Raw genomic sequence first — 19463 nt, 5'->3', positions numbered from 1 at the left:
ATCCCGCGTGCCTTTCCTTCCTGTTTCCTTCCTCCGGGGCTCGATCCTCCCCTTCGACAAAAAATATCCACGTGAAACCTACCAAAGTCCGTGGGAATTTCACGCGCAAATTCCCGCGTTAAAGAAAAAGCCGATATAATTAACACACGTTTAAAAAAGACTCATTCCTTCGCATTTTAACATCTTGTCGATCTCACGGCGAATTGGTGAATTACACCAATTTCCAAGTTGCGCAGGAAAAGATGTAATTAGTCAACAAAAGGATTAAAGACAATGACCCTAACGTCTTTAATTCATCCGATCCGCTTGCTCTCGTTGGCGAGTCCGCCGTCATCTGCGGACTTTCTCAGTTTACACCAGAGGTCGACGGTTCACCGTGGCTCTCAATCGTGACGCGGATCAGACGGGAAACCTGCCGCCACCGCCGCCGTTCTCTTTCCAGCGGGATGATTGCTCCTTTTCCTGCGCCACAAACGACGATACCGCGCGCTGGATCGCGATTAGAAATGCGCGAGGAACGCATATGCCTCGCCTCGATTCTAAATATTATATAGCGCCATTCCGCTGGCGAATCGCCATTCCGTACCGGATTATCGGTATGGAATATCGATGGATTATTACGGTGAAATCCGGCTAATCATAAATACCTACGAGGAGAAAATCGACGATTTTCTCCGCGGAATTGAGACAATGCCTGAAAGGCAGGAACGACGCCGTGGGAGAGGCTCGTTAAAGCGCAATCATCAGCGTCGTCTCCGGGATGTTAAATTAGATGCGAATTAGCGTCGTGCACGGCTATCCACGAGTAAGAGAAGGTCTCGATAGAGAGCGAGCGTCGCTTCCGATAATTATCAAACACGCGAAGAGAACCGGCAGACATGTTGATCGCGAATAACATAAAAGCTTATAAAAAATGTAATATATGGATCATGAAAACCATTATCAAAATTTTAATTACAAATATACAATGTCAACTTTTATTTCAACATATTTTCAAAATTTCGACAAGTGTATGTGATCAAAATTATAATAAAATCTCGTAATAGTCTAAACGCCGGGATCATCAGTATTATGATAATCATGTAGCCACGGCTATCACACAAACGTTTTATACAAAGCGAATTTGATGGTGGAACGATGCGATAGTGGCGCGTCGAGTTTATCGTTCGATTCAGACGGCGAGCGCGTTGCGAAATTTTCGGCGGTAAAATTTCGCGGATCGCAGAGCCGCGTCGTAAATCACAAATGGAAAAAGCGCTTAAAAGTCGTGGGAGTTTACCGCGACTGCCGATAAATGCCGTTTCCACCGTCAGCAGGCCATCGCGGTTTATATATCGGCGGTTTAGTTTATCACGTAAAACCGGTACTTTCGCGGGATCGCCGGCGCACGTGGGTAGTTTCGAAGAAGCCGATCGCAAACATATAAATTAACCGTGCCGCCGTCACTCGAAGAGATGAAATTGCATTTGACTAAAGCGTTGATTATCCGTTGCTCACAGTTACCCGTTAAATCAATTATTGATTGTGAAACGTCCTCGATAATCGCCAGTTACGGTCACAAAGTCCCGATGCCAAGGTACATTCTCGCGAGTACACCAGACAATTAAACGTGAGAGAAATTCTCGTGTCGTCGTTAATTGAATTCACAATCGCGAGGGTCAACCGCGAACTTCCTGCGATTAGGCCGATTTCGTGTCGTCGGCGTGGGCGGGTGGGTGGGCATGGAGGATGAAAAGCGCTGGTCCGACGACAGTCACGTAGTCGAGATGAACTTTGACACTCGGCAATTAAATCATCTCGTCGTTCATTCAGTCATTGACTCGCTCATTGAGGCGCCACGCCGGCGCGAATTGCGCGTGGGCCGTCCGTCCACGTCGGATTTTTCATCTTCCTCCTCCTCCATTTTAATTCGACGATTCCCGCGATGCACGATGCGCTTCATTCGTGGGCGGTAAGGTTGCCTCTCTCGTGATTCCCGCGACCAGTGAGGAATTGCGAGTATCAGCCGACTTCCGGCGATTAAAGTTGAGAACAAGTGCGAACAGCGCGCAGCGAAAGTTACACGACGAAGGAGAACTCTGATTCTCTATTATGCATTCCTGAATGACCGGATGTATGCTAATAACCTGATCGATTCACGATTATTCAGCATTCTTCAGATCTTCGCTCTTAACCAGAACCCTGTCATCGCAACAACGAATTTTATATCAAACAGTTTGAAGATACGAAAACTTTCAATGACGATGCAGGCTATCGCGACTCAAATCATTATGGAGTAGATTTAATTAAAAAAAACCTCTCGATGGAATTTTACGGTGATATCATCGTCGAAATTGCATCGGCATTGAAGTTCTCGAGGTGGCTCGAGAGTATGAAGGGCGACGATGTGGTTTCGCAACATTTGTTCCATTAAAGTCTAGAGGCGGCTCTCGACTCCCAAGAGTAATATGTGTATTACGAGTGAAGGGCTCTAGGGGCTTCTCTTTTTCTTTCTCTCTCTCTTTCGTCCCTCGAAAAAGTCAATCTTAGCGAGGGCCGAGAGAACCATCATGCCGCATGTAACCGAACCCGTAATTTCCATCGGAAAAATGAATCATCATAAGCGCCTTTCGATCGATGTGCGTTAAAAACAAGATAAAATACGGTACAGAATAAAGCAAATAAGCGTAAACGTCAATGCCCTACCCTATTCCACTTTCCAAAGACACAACGTTTGTTTCTATGTCCTCCGTTTATGCGATTTTCGTCCTTATCTTCCGAGGCTAAAATCCCCAGAGCTCGTTACAATTCTATTTTTAGCACCCTTCGACCAGGCCGTACCGCGATTCCAGGCAATTCCAGACTGCGGTTTCGTTTCCACAGCAATTAATAAATATGAAGAACACCGAATGCAGGAGAATGATTCGAAAGCTTTTTGAATAAGAAGCTATGTCGAATCGAAACTATGTCGAACGTGAAGAAGCCCAGAAACTAGCGAACAAATATGTTCAAATTGAAAAATGGCTTCACTCGTGCTGCGGCGGCGTTGTCTCACCATTTGTTCCATTAAAAGCACGGCGAATGCACTTGGGCGCAGTAGAGCATCTCCACAGAGGAAAAGAAAATCTTAAAAAAAACAGCCCCGATAAATCTCGACGAGGGGAACTCATCCTATTAGCCCGTGGCGTATTCAGGATCACGCGAAGGAGAACGCATCGTTAGGACGTCTCGCTACGTAGTTAGAAGATTTATGCATAGAATATGTGCGTGAAGATCGCACCGACAACTCTCCCTCAGTATCTCAGTGCTTCTCTAGCTCGGGCAATTTGCGTCAAATAAATCCCGAGTATTACGCGATTTCAACAGAACGTTTAACTTCGCTCTAAGTTCGCCTCACAGATGCTAAGAAGGATGTTTGCCGCGACAATCAATCAATTAGCGGAAAAAGACTCACTCGTAAAATCTGCTAATGTACAAACCTATACGTTCGGTTAATTAACTAATCATCTACTTCATAATCCAAGTAGATTTGAATATCGATGCGTCTTCGCTTCAAAAGTTACGAGGAACGTGAGATTTATAATCAATGGCAATTTATAAAAGTTCATGATCTGGCCTGTTACTCGAGAATCCATTACATTTAGCAACGGCAACAGAACCGACGCTTAGCAAATGAGCTCCTCAAAAGCACTCGTGAAAGCTTTTCTCGGCTCGTACCCTGGAACGCGTCTTCTGGAAACACTTCGACCGACGACAGATGTTCGGCAGTCCGCCTTTTCGACTCGACTCGTGGAGGAAAATCGGTAGGAGTTCGCGATGCCACGCCTATCCATAAACAAATGCTCATTGGGACCAAAAGAGATCATCCCGTACGAACAGTAGACAAAACAAGTAAAAATATACGACACTTCTTCGCCGTGATTAATTCGCGTGCGGAAAGGCGAATTTATCCGTTTCAGCTGGTGTGCTGAACGACAGTTCGGGGAGTTTAAATATTCTGAAAATGTTTTATAATTACGTCAACGTTACGCGGCCGCACGTAAGACGCGGCGAATGCGGCTAAAAACAAATCGCGTCACGACAGAGTGATCTTACGAATTTCCATACGTAGCTCGAACAACTCTCGCGATGGGTGCGCACGAGTTTGCTTATGAGGCCGCGCCATTAAGTCCACGTCGGCCACTTCCGGTGCACGCGCCGCGTATCCACGTGTGGGGTGTTCACGCACCTTGCTTCCGCGAAGTTCCACTTTCCACGTCCGCGTCCGTGAGATACGATCCCCCTTCGCGAGGCGGACTCGCGCGGAAAATCGGTGGGATCTCGTTCCGCTGATATGCGCGCGCGTCCGCAATTGTTATCAAGGACCGAAGATTTTATAAGAATTGGAACGTAAAAACGCCTTTCAATCGAGACGTGCGCGATCATCGATCCCGGACAAAAAGCGGTCGGAGGAGAATCCGATCGAAGGAAAGCGATGCTTCATTGTGTCAACGATGTCGACTTCCGCTCTCGAATCCGCTCGCTTCCGCTCACGACGTGTCCGCGGCCGGATGTTGCGGGCGATACCCTGTCGAAATTATCTTTCTGGAGAATGTTACGTATCAGCGTGCGAACGAAAGTATAGTTACAAAGACCGGAACGTCACTGAAGGGCTTCTTCGATGAAAACCGAAACGATGATTTCTATTTTATTTAAATATCAAAAATGGACGAGTAAAATTCGACGAGAATTTTGCCTGACCTGCGGTATTTAAAAAAATAATTCTATTTTCAATTGACTTAGGCTTGAATTCGTTTTGTGATTTATTTACATACATATTAGTATACGCGGATATCCTATTGAGATAAAAATGTGATAAGTATGCGATAGTCATGATCAACACGTTTATCATACGCATGCCGACACCTTATCGCCAATTCCAGACATCGTTCAGGAAATAAGGATAAATAGACGTTTCTCGGGAAGAATTGACTCCCGAGGACACGGCCGCCAAACCCTTAGAATAGGCGGAGAATCTTCGATTAAACGATCCGGCCAGCTGACAGGAATACTACGGCACCGTGAACTGCAAACCGGTTCGCAAAATGCTTGTGGGAACAAAGACGGGTTTCGTCCGCTGATCGCTCTCTGACGTCACACGGCGAAGCGGAAAGTGGGTGGGTGGGTGTGTGAGGTTGCCGAGTCAGTGAGGACGGTCAGTGATCGCCCCTTGGTAGGTTGAATCTTCTTCTAGAGAGAGAGACAACCCGAACGACTCGCCTGTACCGGAAGAAGAAGAAGAAGAACTCGGAAGATACGTGAAAACCGTAAGAAATTTCATCTCCAAGTAATTAAGGAGATACCACACACAGCAAGAACATCCGTGATCAGGCGATAATTGCTTTAAGACAGAATTATATATGCGTATGCGTGTTCATAAGTGTTCGATGAATTATTTATATGTCAAATTACGTTAACTGTACATAAGTTAAGTTTAAAAAAACTTAGTTATATAAAACTCTAAATTTATAGAAGATGTCTTCAAAGGCGTAAATTTTTGACTCTCGTTGAATGATAAATAAGTCATTGAATCCAACTTACATGTTATTTGTTGTAGATTTAAAAGTATGTTAATAGCTGAAGATCTCGTTGGATATGACAAAGTGAAACCTATGGGAAATTCTGAATCCTTGAATCATATCCGATGCAGGTGGTACATTGTTTATATGCACGCGCGAGCGCAACGTTATGCAATTTGCATTGCATTAACGTTTCGTCATGGCCAGCAACTTAATGCGTCATCAATCGTTTTCAATGACTCAGATCGATTGTCGGAGGAGTAAAAGGACTCTTTCCTCAAACGAGTAAATCTTTGAATTCGCCTCTTCGCACGAAATTTGTTCGAACAAAATATCCTCTGAGAAGAAATATTCTTTTAAGAATCTTTTTTTTCCTGATCTTGTCAACGATCGAACAACATGACATATCGCGATTAATTATGAATAAGGAAAGAATATAATATAGAATAATAAAACAAACTGATTACAAAAAAAAGACGCGAGAGAGAAAGAGAGACCTGCCAGCGGCGACTTTTACGAGACAAAGAGAGAGAAAAAAAAGTTGCGATGAGGATGAGAAAGTAAAGAGACTGAGAATCTCTGCAACGAGTGATTCACCGAGCCGCAAAAAGACGGAAAAAGGGAGAGGCGAAAAAGGAAGAGCAAAGAGTAGTATCCCAGAAGCAACACGATGACTTACTTTCTTCGCTTCGCTCATTCCGCGGTGATAATCGCGACAAAACCGAGGTGTTTCATCCCGCTGGGAATGTTCCCTCTTCTTCTCCGTTTCCTTTTATTTCTTTCCTCCTTTTCTCTCTCTTTTAAATAAAAATCTTATTATTGTGATAAGATATATATATAACGAATAAAATATTGGATTTAATTATGATTATTAATTGAATCAAGTTTTTCAACTAAGCGGTTAAAAGATAACTCGAAAATTTCACGAGAACTGCATTAGCTGTTTGCTCCAGCTTACTTTCATTAAAAGAAAAGATATAAAAGAATTTCTTGCATTGATTGAAAGAAGAGAAAAGAAGTAAAGATTTCTCTTATGCATGAGAAATATAGAAGAAATTGATTAAATGATTACTTCCAAAAAAAAAATACTTTAAAAAAACTTATTAAAAAATGTTTACGATTAGAAAAATGATAATTGCAAAAGATAATTGCCTAGATAATTGCAAAATATTGCAACATGTTATATATTACTGTTCTTGTTTATTTTATTAATATTATTGTATTTAGCACCATAGTAATTAAAGTACTTAAGATATGTTTAATATTTGTCAATTAAATTTCAAAAATTATAAACGTTCAAAAATTAAAATACAGCTTCATAATTATATACACACATTGTGCTATTTATTAATGAATATATTATAATAAACAAAAATTTAATTAATTCTAGCTATTTCAGAAATAATTAAAAACAATTCTCCTCTGACACAAAGTATCCCCGGTGCGTACGTATTCGTCCCTTTCACAAATCTTTAACGGTTCGAAGCTCTCCCACAAAGGGCTCGCATTGCGTTGGTCCCTTGAAACCTCCTGGTAGAGAAAAGTTGTTGACACGTAAACTTTATCACGTAAGGAAAATCACTCGTTTTCCTTACTCCACTCCATTCCACTCGTAAACTCCAGTAGTAACCTCTAACCTCGATTTCAATCGACAACAACCGATGCTTTGTCTCATAGTAAAGAATTATATATCACAAATCTCAGTTAAGAAATAGCTTTTAAAGATTTCGGCCATCAGATTACCACGGAATGTACAGATCAACGAGAAGAGCGATAAAAATCTTTTTTCTAGAATTATGCTACGTATAAAAAGTATCATATAAACTTGGAAGTTATGGTACATATAAATGTTTAATTAGACATATAACTTTGGATAATTTTTTAGATAATTTTAAACTTAAATTTTACAAGCATATTTATTTTAATTATTTATTTTAATTAAAAACATTGATTCGTTTTTATATTATGTAGTGTATTATAACGTATGTAATTTAGACTATTTATTTAATCTTCTCTGAGAAGCTAAAACCATAGAAGCCAAAATAGGAAACGACATTGCTTTTGTTTCGGCCATTATCATACTTGAAATTGCTGCGACAAGACGATGAACATATAGAGGTAAAGAAGAAACGGTGAGCGCGGTGGGTACCGAGATAAAAATCGCACGAGCAAGGGGTTGAGGGGGAGTTTCCAGTTACTTTGCGGGAACTCGTCGACAATGCCATATTCGCGAAAGACAACTGGATCGCAAAAAAAAGGATATCTGATGAGAAACACAGATGGAAGCGAGGTAGACGAGTAAGCCAATGAGACGTGATATGCCTCTTCGTGCCGCTGCTTCATCGCGGAATCCAGCGGATCGTCCATTGAAGGAAAAGTCGGTCAATAGAACATAAAGACTATAAGCTCGCCGCGAAATGAGCTTTTACTGATCGCACGAAACAAGCACGCTAAAACATTCTGAAATTGAAATAGTTGCAAAAAAAGTGACGCTTTTCTGCGGCCAATGTTCTCCGATCTACAGTATCGCACACTTAGTCTGAAATCATGAATTGTAGAGTGCTTGCTCTTTGAAACCAGCGTGTATGAAAATAATAAGGAAAATTTTAGGAATGTGTTTTTTCCTTAAAACTATCTTATTCTATCAACAAGTTAAATATTTGCTTAACAATACAAACCGTGTATTATTGGAATTTAGATAGCAACGGTATTGATCTAATCTAAATATCGGAGAAAATGATGAAAAATTCCGTCCAGAACCACCCACTACCAAGTATCTTCCTAAATTTGATAATTGATCTCTCAAAATACAACGAAAAGTTAGGGATAACGGATACGTCGTCAACAATTATTAGACTTGCGGTGCGATAACCGCCGACGGACCACAGGAAATAAAAGCCCAAAATTGTTTCCCCGCTCATTCTACTGCCGGTTTTAGAATTCAGAGATTCGTTCCTGGATGACGAGAGTTCGCCGCTCGACTCCATCAACAATATTCATCGGGGCGCTCGATGAATTCAATTCTACGACAATTTGAATGCAGATCGTTTTGGCAAGAGTTTGGGTAATGGAATATGATTCACGGTATGCTAGTTATTAATATTCTACGAATAGAATGCGAAGTCAATATTTTTTACACTTAAATTCTCAATATTAAGATCTGTAAATGAGCAGATATGTGAAATCAGAAACCTGGTGAATAATACTTCGCTCTGGCGAGCCTCCTTCGACGAGAGAAGTCTTCTCGAATGTCAACAAAATCAAACAAACCTCGTGGAATAACATTCGATCATTAATCGCATGATCGGTCGAGCAGTGACCGGAAAGCGTCAGAGACAATGAGGAAGTGACGGAGGTGTGGCTCACCTAAACCCATCTTGCGCTTGAGCTTTTTGAGCACTTTCATCTTGCTGCGCAACGGTGCCAGGATGTTGTTGTCGCCGCTGTTGTTGTGCTGCGGCAACGCGCTCGGCGGGGCGTGCTTGCCGTGATGGTGATGATGATGATGGTGGTGGTGGTGCTGGTGGTGGTGATGGTGATACGGCTCGTAGGGTTGCTGCTGTTGCTGCGGATGTTGCACGCTCGCGCTGGAACTGCCGACGTGGCCGCAGCAGTGACAGGGGTGGCTGCTTTTGCTGCCCTTGACCGCGCACTCTCCGGACACCCCCATAAATGTGGTCGTGCTACTCCCGCGCGAGGATCAGGCGCGAAAAACTCGCGACTATATAGGTGTGCAAGCGGAAATAGAATAATAGAAGGACAATCGGTCGCGGAGTCTCGGAGATATGACGGACCTAATACTCCGGACGGATGACTCACTGACGCTCGCACTTTCGGACACTGACCGCGAGATTACTCCGCTTTTCCTTCACACCTTCACTACTCAATCGAGTCAAAATCGAATGAAATTGGTCTAGACAAAGATCTCAGCGCGAAGCGGTAAATCCGACGATGAAAATGACAGGCAGGCTGGTGAAGCCGGGAGTTAAACGTGACTCCGTAATCCTTTCCTGTCCTAATGCGACCGTCGTTCTCATTCGTGGTGACGTGTCTAATGGGCGAACGACGCGATCACTGCGATATAAACCCCCATAAGCTGAGAGACAGAGGAAGAGAGGGGAAAGGGAACTGCCGTCAAGACCGCGTGTCACAGCGACGAATGGGGCGATCTAGCACGTAGATCGCGGATCGCCTGCGAGCCCCGTCGAGCGCCCTGGGACGACTGACTGTTTTCTGTCGTCGAGCGCGAGAGTATTGCCGCAACGCGCGCGAGCCGGCATCCAATAAGATCGGGCGGCTCCCCACCGGAAGGTGAAGGCGTATGGAGGGGTGAACTGGCACCTGGTGGACAGCTGCCCCTTACCTGGCTGCGATGCACCCGGCCACCCCAACGCGCAAGACCGGGAATTCGCTTCTCCTGGGGTTGGAGTATACGGAACGATCGCCGACTGGCAGAGGAGGACTGCGACTCTTCTCCGTTAATTTTAACCTTTAGACTGTGATCGGCTAACGTCAGTTCACACGATTAATTTTTCTCTTCTTGCGTGAGAGTTTAGCGATACAATGTCAGTTGTATTCACTGGAAAAGTCATTCATGATGAATATAAGATGATTAGCGAGAAAATTCGAATAATTTAATTAAGGAAAGCGTACCTTATCGTTTGCTTTGAAATTTAAAATAAAGTCGCTGTCATGTTTTAACTTTGCGACGAGTTGGTAATTATTATTTTAAGTTAAATAATAATGGAGAGCACAGTAATGATCACGGCTCCGTTTTGATTTCCGAGTTGGAGTCGCGCGCAGCTCGAAGCGTATCGAGAAAAAGATCGTATTTCCATGGGATTCGAGATGCGTCTCTCATCCCATGACGATGCGGATCTTGCCTCGCAAACTATAAATTACATAATGACAAATAAAAAGGAAAGAAAAATGATATTCGTGGCACGGCTGCAAACAAACTATACAGGTACCCATATAGCTTTAACCCGTCACACGTGGTGACCACAAAATTCATTTAATCCTTTGTGCTGGACATTTCATATATTATAATTTCCATGCGGGCACTTTCAAAAATGATACAGAAATGATCGAAATCATTAATAAACGAGAAATAAAGAAGCTTTTTAATAGAGACCGAGTTAACGACGATCACGCTGTAAGAGAAAATATACTGAAGAAAAAGAGTGCGATCCTCAGGGAGAAATGGACTATCTTCACTCTGCAAGGGTGAAATTCAATTTGTGCGAAGGAGACACCGAATCAACTTACGCGCAAAAAGAAACGTCGTTATGGCTTGGAAGGGAATTGGATCTGTATCGAGTTGACGAAGTGAAATCAAAGTCTTGCCGCGATCGATACAATAGATACTCGCGAGAATTCAATATTCTTCATTTCCGACTGTTTCGATGCATTTGCTTGCATAAAAAGCTTCAATAACTTAGAATAAATTTGTACAATTATGAGAAAATGTATGAAGAGAGGATTAACTACAAAGAAAATACTTATGATGCCGTTAAATACACGTTGGGAAAACAGCAATCTCTTCATATCGATGACCTTGTTCGCACCCTTTCCCTCGCCTTATATGCCGGTTATAGCGCTAAATGACTCGTATTCTCTACAACCCCATCGCCAATAACTCAAATTTCGCCAACAGGTTGCGGTATTCGCGCAAGGTGCACCCTATGTGCAACACATTATGCACCCTCGTGAGGAACGTACACAGTGCCATTACGGCACCCGGAGATAAAAACTGCCGTTATTCCCTCGCCGTTATCCGTCCGATCGATTTTTTTATACTCACAAAAGAATTACGCGACCGCTTTAAAAAGGAGAGAGAAATAAAACTACTCCGCGAAACAATGATCCTCGACAATAACGTTCGCGATGTCGCGTCATTTTGTCAGTCATTGTTCCAACAGTTAACGGGACGTCGTCAGATGCCACAACGGAACGCGATGTTTTCCGCAGGGCGCGAATACGACGAGAGTAAATAGGCAAACATTCAAAAGTTAAATCAACACGGCTCTCAAGACGAAAAGGGATTTGTCATGCCGCATAATTTTCACGCGCCACTCCTCCCGCTCGCGGCTCGAGTCGCGAGTGTCTAGTTCAAGTTACTTGCCGTATTCGTTATACGACAAAATCATTCATCGTGAAACGTAGACTATCTACATTACGCCATTATTATCTTCGATGAATAATTATGCATTCTATGTAAAAATTATTACGACAAAAGATATCTCCGTAGATGGCGGGCAAACGAGCAAGATCCCCGTCCTCTCTCCTCCTCCTCTCCTCCTCGTCTATTTCTCTATTTATTTAGCTATCTCTTTCGCTCGTAGGAATGGGAAATATGCCCATGGCCGCGACTTCCTTTCGCACATTCTTTTCGTTCGGTACCAGACGTCTCTCTTGCGTAACGATTACGCGCGGGAGTAGTAACGGGTGCCGTGGAGTCCGCCTAGCGTCGCATTCATTCATCAAAATTCAATAACGAACAATAGAATAAATTGAGATGCCAGAGAACCTCTCGAGATTTGGAAAAAGTATTTTCGCATATTCATTTCAGAACATGCGAAAATACTTTTTGTTGTAATAACTTTACGTAAAATACATAAAATACATAATTATATATAAAAGATAATGGCATAATATAGAGCCTACATTTCGCGATGAACGGTTTTGTCGTAACGAATACGGCGAGTAACTCGAACCTTTCATTCCCGCGAGCGACGAACGATTTAACGATTTAATTACGACGCAGCAGTTCCGTAAGAGAAAATAATTACGAGACGCCAGACACGTCCGAAAGTATGCTTCTTACATTCGCCACTTCAATTAATTCCCCGCTCGTCTCTCATTATATCCTCGCTTGTACGCGGGCGTGCACGTGAAAATCGCGCACATTGTTACCCGTGTACGCGCGCACGCACGCACGCACGCACGCACGCACGCGGCCCGTATTCAGCTATTTATATGCACGCGTGGCCACGCGCGCGCGCAGCAAGCACGTTCTTTCTTCGCCGCGTCGCTGTACGATGATGATAATGCACCTCGTTGACCGCAAACGCATAGACGCGTGAATTTCAGAACGCGAATGCGAGGAGAAGTTTCTCCTCGAAAGCACAACGCTTTCGGAAGAAGGAAAACATCTCCATCTCTTCTGTAGAAAGAAATGTATCGTGCCGTTTATCGCAAGTAAAATCGATATTTCGCATAAAGCGCGAGTGACTTGTGCGATTAAATAGTGGAATGAAAACATAAGATACACCTCCGAATGTTTATTTATGGAAACGAGATTGTTTCGTTACAAGTGCGGTATTTTATTCTCTCTCTTTTTTTTTTTTTTTTTTTTTTTTTTTTTAGACATTTTCAACGCCAGTGAATCGACGTAGCTCACGTGCCCTCTCGAGATCTCGTGGAGGTGAAGCCTCGCGAATCCAATCTCGAGGAAACGGAGACACGCCTCGGTAGCTCACTCACCGCGCGTTCACCGAACTTAAAATCCGACTGGCGATACGTTTTGGAGAAACGCTCAGGGAAATACACAACGTACAATTTACTCGGTGCCTCTCTTTCTCCCTCCCTTCCTCCCACGCTTTGAATCAGCATAAAAATCAGATGTAATATCTAACACGCAAAATGTTTCTCTATTTTAAAAAAGTACCGTTTCACAGTACCTTTTCTCAGCTCCTTTTCGTCATCATCGTTTTCCAACGATTATTCGATCCCGACTGATTATTCGATCCTTAGACCTTTCATTTTCCAATCGCGCCCGGGTTTCGAGTTTCCGATTACATTTTCAGGAGACATTCGAGTGATATCACGCTCACGCTGCGAGGGGTACCGCTGTATTGTACTTTTCCTTCATTCCGCAGCGTCAAATAAGGGGTTGCTCGGTCCAGCATCTGTCTGCCACATCGTCTCGACGTCGCGCGGGCGAGCGAACGGCGAGCAAACGGCGGCGGCGGAACCGCTCGGATCGCGCGCAGATGCGTCTCCTTATAGGGATTCCCGGTGGCGAGGATGTCAGCGGCGACCCGTATGCATATAACATAATGTGAAATAGCGGAAGCAAGGCAGGATGGCAGGAAGTCGGAGAGACCGACGCGTGCGCGAACCGCTCGCGCACCCTCGTACCCTCGTGAAAATATAGAAGGCGGAGAGGGGTATTCTAGAAGTGTATTACCGGCTCGGATTACTATACAGAACCCCCCGAAGTAGAGGAAATAGATATACGGATCCTCCAACGGTTGCTAACCTCCTCCCCCCCTCTCTAGATTTTCTTTTCAACGCATCTGATTTCGTATGATTTTCAATTTCTCATGACGTAAGTGTATTTTATAACAGTTAACTTCATGGTAGATTTGTCGCCATTGCGTTGCATCGTTGATTTGAAATTTTATTTATCAGGCTCCTGCTAATTCATCATCAGTCATCTTGAATTATTATATTATATCAGGAGCCAGAAAACATGTGATAAAAATTCTTGTGAAACAAATTGAACAGAGACGTTTTTCAATAAAATAACGTTTTCAGTAAAATATAACGAAAATTCTTTCGCTCCGTTAATCATATATGTAACATTGAATTGTGGTTCTCTTGATCAGGCAAAATTTATTTTCTAGATATGTGATTATTTATTGTCAGAGTAAAAAAAATTTTCGGTATATTTTACAAATCTGTTTTGTCGAATGCGTGACATCGAATGCGAAAACATGATTTTATTGAAAAACATTTTTATTTCTATGTATTTTGCAAGAATTTTCATGTGTTTTCTCGCTTCTGACACCGTAATTCAAGATGATTGCAGCGAACCGATAGGAGCCTTAATATTATTTCGACTGTGAAAAAATAGCACGCTACGTAAATGATAGTGTCGATATTACGGCCGAATTCGACGTAACAAAATTACGATAATTGCAGCTTATAACTTTCTTTAGCTGGGCTTGATAAGAGTGTAGTGTCAAATAATGAAACGCAACACGGGCAGAGGCGGCTTGGAGTCTCCGCTTGCCCTGAGCAAGGAAGCGGAGATACGCTTGGCAACTCTTAGGCGGAATTGACTCTCGCGTCGAATCGCGGCAATGCGTCTGAAAGCAGTCCGTTCAGGTACGATAAATTTGGGGTATTACGCACGATCTCTCGTAAAAAAAAAAAAAGAAAAAAAAACACGCATGCAACGCTTTTCCTCGACGGCGTTTCAGTCCCATTCACAACTCTGCATTTGCGTGCCACGCTCGAAAGTAACGTTTCCGGAGGAGTGGCGAGGTAGCTTATTCAAGATTTAGGATAATGGGAGAAGATCGATGCGATTTCCCTCCCTTTACCATCTTTTCTAAATCGCTTTGAAGCGAAAGATTAATTTTGCAATTTAATATCGTGATCGAAATCAAAGATGCAATTGCGAAATGTCGAAATTAGCTTCATGAACAGGAAAAATTATGAGCAACATGTTTCTATATTTTGGAGCATTTGTGCTCCTGTGACGCACATGCGCGACGATGTTACGGATATTAAAGCACAATGTGCTGTAATGTACTGCGCGCTTTTAGAAGCACGATACTGAAGACACGAGTCTCTAGACCAAGTTGACCCCATTGTATCATCATCATTCTATTATCGCTCAATTTGCTCCGATGCCGTGTACATGTACGTGACGTTAGTAAAGAAAGTACGTTGCTTAATATCATTGAACGTTACTAGAAAAACGCAGGGACAGTTCATTTAGTAATTTGTATATTATTTCTATCACAAGTATATTTATATATTATTTATATCCTAAATACACATATACACAAGACGTTATAAAATTCACGGAATTTTGCATGGAATGCATAATACGATACTTTAAAAAAAGCAATTTTTTTCTATTCGAGTAATAATTTTTAAATGAGAGCGATTTAAGCTAAAAAATGAAAAATCATTACGTATAAATTAGAAACAATGTAGATTTACTTTAAATATCGTTTTACTATTTAAAGATTTTTATTTAAAGAAAAATTGTAACAATAAATACAAGATATCTGAATAGCATCATTTCAAATACATAAAAGAAAAGTTTCTGATATCTTTGAAGCAACAACTGAAAGTAATAACTAAAATAAATATTAGATATAAAATGTTGATCCAACGTTCTGAAAATGTTTATCGACCTGAAAATAGCTAATTAAATATTTTAAAATATGCTTTGTAAGCTCTGCTATAAATATATTTGTTCTGTAATAAAATTTTTTTAAGCTTTTTGGTCACGTCTATTATCTAAATAATTTTTAAATATTGTTTAAGAGATATCTATTAGAAGAAATTTTAGATATCATACATATTTGGAATGTATATAATGTACGTGTGTGCAAACAACGATAGAAAATTTTATAAAGCAATATATAATTATTCTTATATTTATAATTAAAATATTTTATCTGACAAAAAAGTTTATGACGTAAATAAAATATAAATTACTTGGGTAGACAATTTTTGTTTACTGTACAGCAACATTCAATATACATTTAACACATTTATGTACATAATCTATAAGAATTCACTTAATTTGTGTTGTAAAGACTAATTTTAATAATTTTAGAATAATGTTAATTAATTTTATTATTAAATAATTATTTTTGAAGAATATACATGAACCATCTTAATTAACGATTCCCGATTTTCGACATTGACTTTCTCGATATTCATATCAGATAATATCTGTGAGATCTACGAAATGGCAATGAACTTTAAAACCAATGAACAGACACGAAGAACAATCGCATCTTTATTTGCGGTACAATTAAATGTACGGCGGCAGCTGCATACGGGCGTTATCCTCTCGCGTAATGATCTTTCAGCTGTCACCATATCATTCGAGACGAGACAACGAAATGCCCGGTCTCTCATTGCCGCGGACAATACCTAAGTGCACCTGTCCTGGCAATGCCAGGAAACTCCCGACGTCACGTAATAGCACCGATGCCTAAGGAAATACTTCCTTCTTTTTGCTCATGCGGGTCGTTCTTCTCCCCCTTCATCGATCACTCGATAAAATCGAACAAGGAGGATAAGCTTTCGAGTCATTGAATCTAATGTTTGGTAAAAAAGCGCCGTGAATACAAAGTTCCTAAAATGAGGACGACTACATCGTTGCGAAGCTGATAAGAGCGGTGTCTTCCTCAAACGTGGCGTCACGTCGTGTCGAGATTAAGAATCTAAGAAGTGCGACGTGCTCGAAAAACGTGCTATAAATTCAAGAAGAAGACCGCGTTAAATAACCGCGCGGACAAGACGTGCTTGATCGGCGGTGCGAAAAACAGACGAGAGTATCGCTCAAAGTGCGTACGGAGAAGGCGGTTTGTCGAGCGAGTTTATAAAAGGCGTTCACAGAGATTAGAGCGAATAAGCCGGGAGAAAAGCGTACGAGATACGGACGGCTGTTAAGGGACAATCATGACGTAATCGGCTTTTTGGTAGCGACAAAGGAGATCATTATCTCGTTGCTCAAATAAGCGTGACCGCTTATCACCGCCCGCTGCAGCCGCGGATAGGCCGTGACAAAAATAATCTTCGGAATATATACAACACGACAATTTTCCACGATCCGTCATTTTGTTTATACAAATGTTTGAAAAAAGGATTTATGATTCAAGGAATCGATAGTATTTGTCAAACTGAGTAATATCTCAACATAATCAACAGTGAGTTGAAAAATTAATCTCATCAAAGATAGAAATAATATTTAATCTTTTTTTCGTATAAATTTCGATTCTTCTACTGAGATGAAACAATCAAAAATTAAACACGTTGATGACGTTTCATATCTGAAATATTTCGTTTTGATACTTTATATAGTGATATACAATATAAAATATATTTTGTAAAATATTCAAAATATTCGCGGTTAATTTTATCTCAATACTTTTATATGTAGAATGACAAAAGAAATCGATTCATAAAAAAAGATATATTTTCGCGCAAGAAAATCATGCATCGAAATCGTTAATTTCTTGAGCTTAGTTATAGATTTTTTGCTCAATATATCATCAAGGATCTTCGTTTACTTATTATTATTCATTTCTGATTTCTAATTTTCAAGTATATGCTGTATAAAGACTGTTTACACGTTATTAATTTCATAAAAATGGTGTGTGTGTGTGTGTGTGTGTGTGTGTGTGTGTGTGTGTGTGTGTGTGTGTGTGTTCTAGATATCGCCAGATATTTGTTGAAGGATAAAAACATTTCAAAACATTTTCAAGACAGAATTTGAAAAAGAAAATTAAGCTTTCTTAGAATCTTAAGCTTTCGTTATTTCCGTGAATGGCAACCGATGATCATATGACGATATTTGAAGCAATTCAACGATCACAGAACATCCAGGAAATGTCATAAAAAGAGTAACATGTTCAATACGCTTTTACGCCAGGAAGTCCGAGTGCGGATCGAACGATCGTGCACGCGATTATTAGTAACGTCTGCTTACGAAGTATAACATTCCGATAACCGTATGGAAAAGCAAGCACGTGCGTGCCTTGCAATAGTTACGCCACAAGTGAACGGCATATGTAGCTTCGTTGTTAAATGAGTGATGCACCGCACCTGGCTTGCACTGTGAAGGAAATTCACAGCTATTTCAATTGCAATCAATATAATTAAAACGTAAATACATAAGATGCGATTACAGAAAGCTTATGCTAGCGATACACGGTCCGCAAAAAAAGTAGATTTCTCTTCGCTCATTTTGTTGACTTTCGTTTAACGTGTCAAGCGAGATCCTTTCAGTTTGTTAAATGCGGCAAATTAGCAAATTCGAATTATTCGTTGGAAATAATTTTTTTTTTGCACGGCCAGAAGGCGTAGGTTCATTCACTATCGCGTTTTTCGTTCCGGCAGTTACGCAAAGCAGATGTTCGATTTTAAAAGATGAAGACTAACTTCCCACCCTGAAAAAATATATCGAGACGAAGAACAGGTGCTTGTAAAAAATCTCCTCTCGAAACTTGGAGCTCGTCTCATACTCCAATCTTTATGCGGGAAAGCCTAACTTTATTCTATCTTCTTCTATAATCTGTAGTTTTAATCGACAATTATTTTAAAATTCTAAGACAGATATGTTGAGATATGTTCTAATTAAAGGAAGAAAAAGAAGTTTCGCAATCGCCGCTTTCGAAATCTCGAATGCGACTTTCTGAAGCTGAATGCGGCCTATTCATTTCGTGTTAATTTCCTTTTTCTCTTTTTTGCAGCTGATGGTGATCCGACATCAGTTGTGTCATAAAATACATTATAGTCGCCGGTAGGTCAACACGATCAATAATGGCTTTCTATAATAATTGTATAGTCGAAAATCTGCAGAATCTTTACGTTTACCGAAGATCACAGGATGTGATCCAAAATGACAAAATCAGCATCTTTAGAGATGTAAAGATTCAGGTAGTTGCACCCACTGAACACCGTTCGCAAAGCGTCTTTAGAAATCTTAACACGTGCGGAAAAATTACGTTTCACCGCGCGGAACGACTTGGAAAATTCAAGAAAATGTACGGAACATTATATCGGGACTTTTTTTATCATCTAATTCGCCATATTAATAATCTTTAAAGAGAGTACTTAAATCTTTTCAAAAGTTTATATCTTGTGATTAGAAAATATTGAAATTAACCAATACTAATAATATTATATCAAATAATGACGTACCAATTTATGTGGAATTTATGCCAACACGGAACTTGTAATGTTAAGTGAACGCTGAATATTAGATTTCACAAGATGTGACGACATGGAACGTATCCCCTTTTTAACAGCAACTTTTATACCTGGCAAGGCTGGCGTAATATTTTTCGGGACGACACAACATAATATCCCCAATTTTAAATCATCAGAGCAGGTAGGAAGACTTCACCTGAGGTCGTTTCTTTAAGAACGCTTCTCCAGCTGAGT

The 19463-nt window shown here is 41.0% G+C and overlaps 1 protein-coding gene across 3 annotated transcripts in view; it reads right to left on the bottom strand.

Annotated features, from left to right (window-relative positions):
* The window catches only part of neur (E3 ubiquitin-protein ligase neur), a 56616-nt gene that overhangs the window by 16759 nt on the left and 20394 nt on the right, over positions 1-19463 (bottom strand). The window contains exon 1 of one of the 3 annotated variants that reach the window (XM_011635790.2): positions 8904-9776. The exons of the other annotated variants lie outside the window; for them this stretch is intronic. Within the exon in view, the coding sequence (XP_011634092.2) occupies positions 8904-9207 (304 nt within the window). The 5' untranslated portion in view covers positions 9208-9776. Of the gene's footprint in view, positions 1-8903; positions 9777-19463 lie in introns of those variants that run through there. 3 annotated transcript variants of the gene reach the window in all.

This window comes from Pogonomyrmex barbatus, unplaced genomic scaffold (assembly GCF_055798465.1).
Source record: "Pogonomyrmex barbatus isolate J1 unplaced genomic scaffold, ASM5579846v1 scaffold1, whole genome shotgun sequence".
NCBI lineage: Eukaryota > Metazoa > Arthropoda > Insecta > Hymenoptera > Formicidae > Pogonomyrmex > Pogonomyrmex barbatus.
This window is presented reverse-complemented; position numbering and strand designations above follow the sequence as displayed.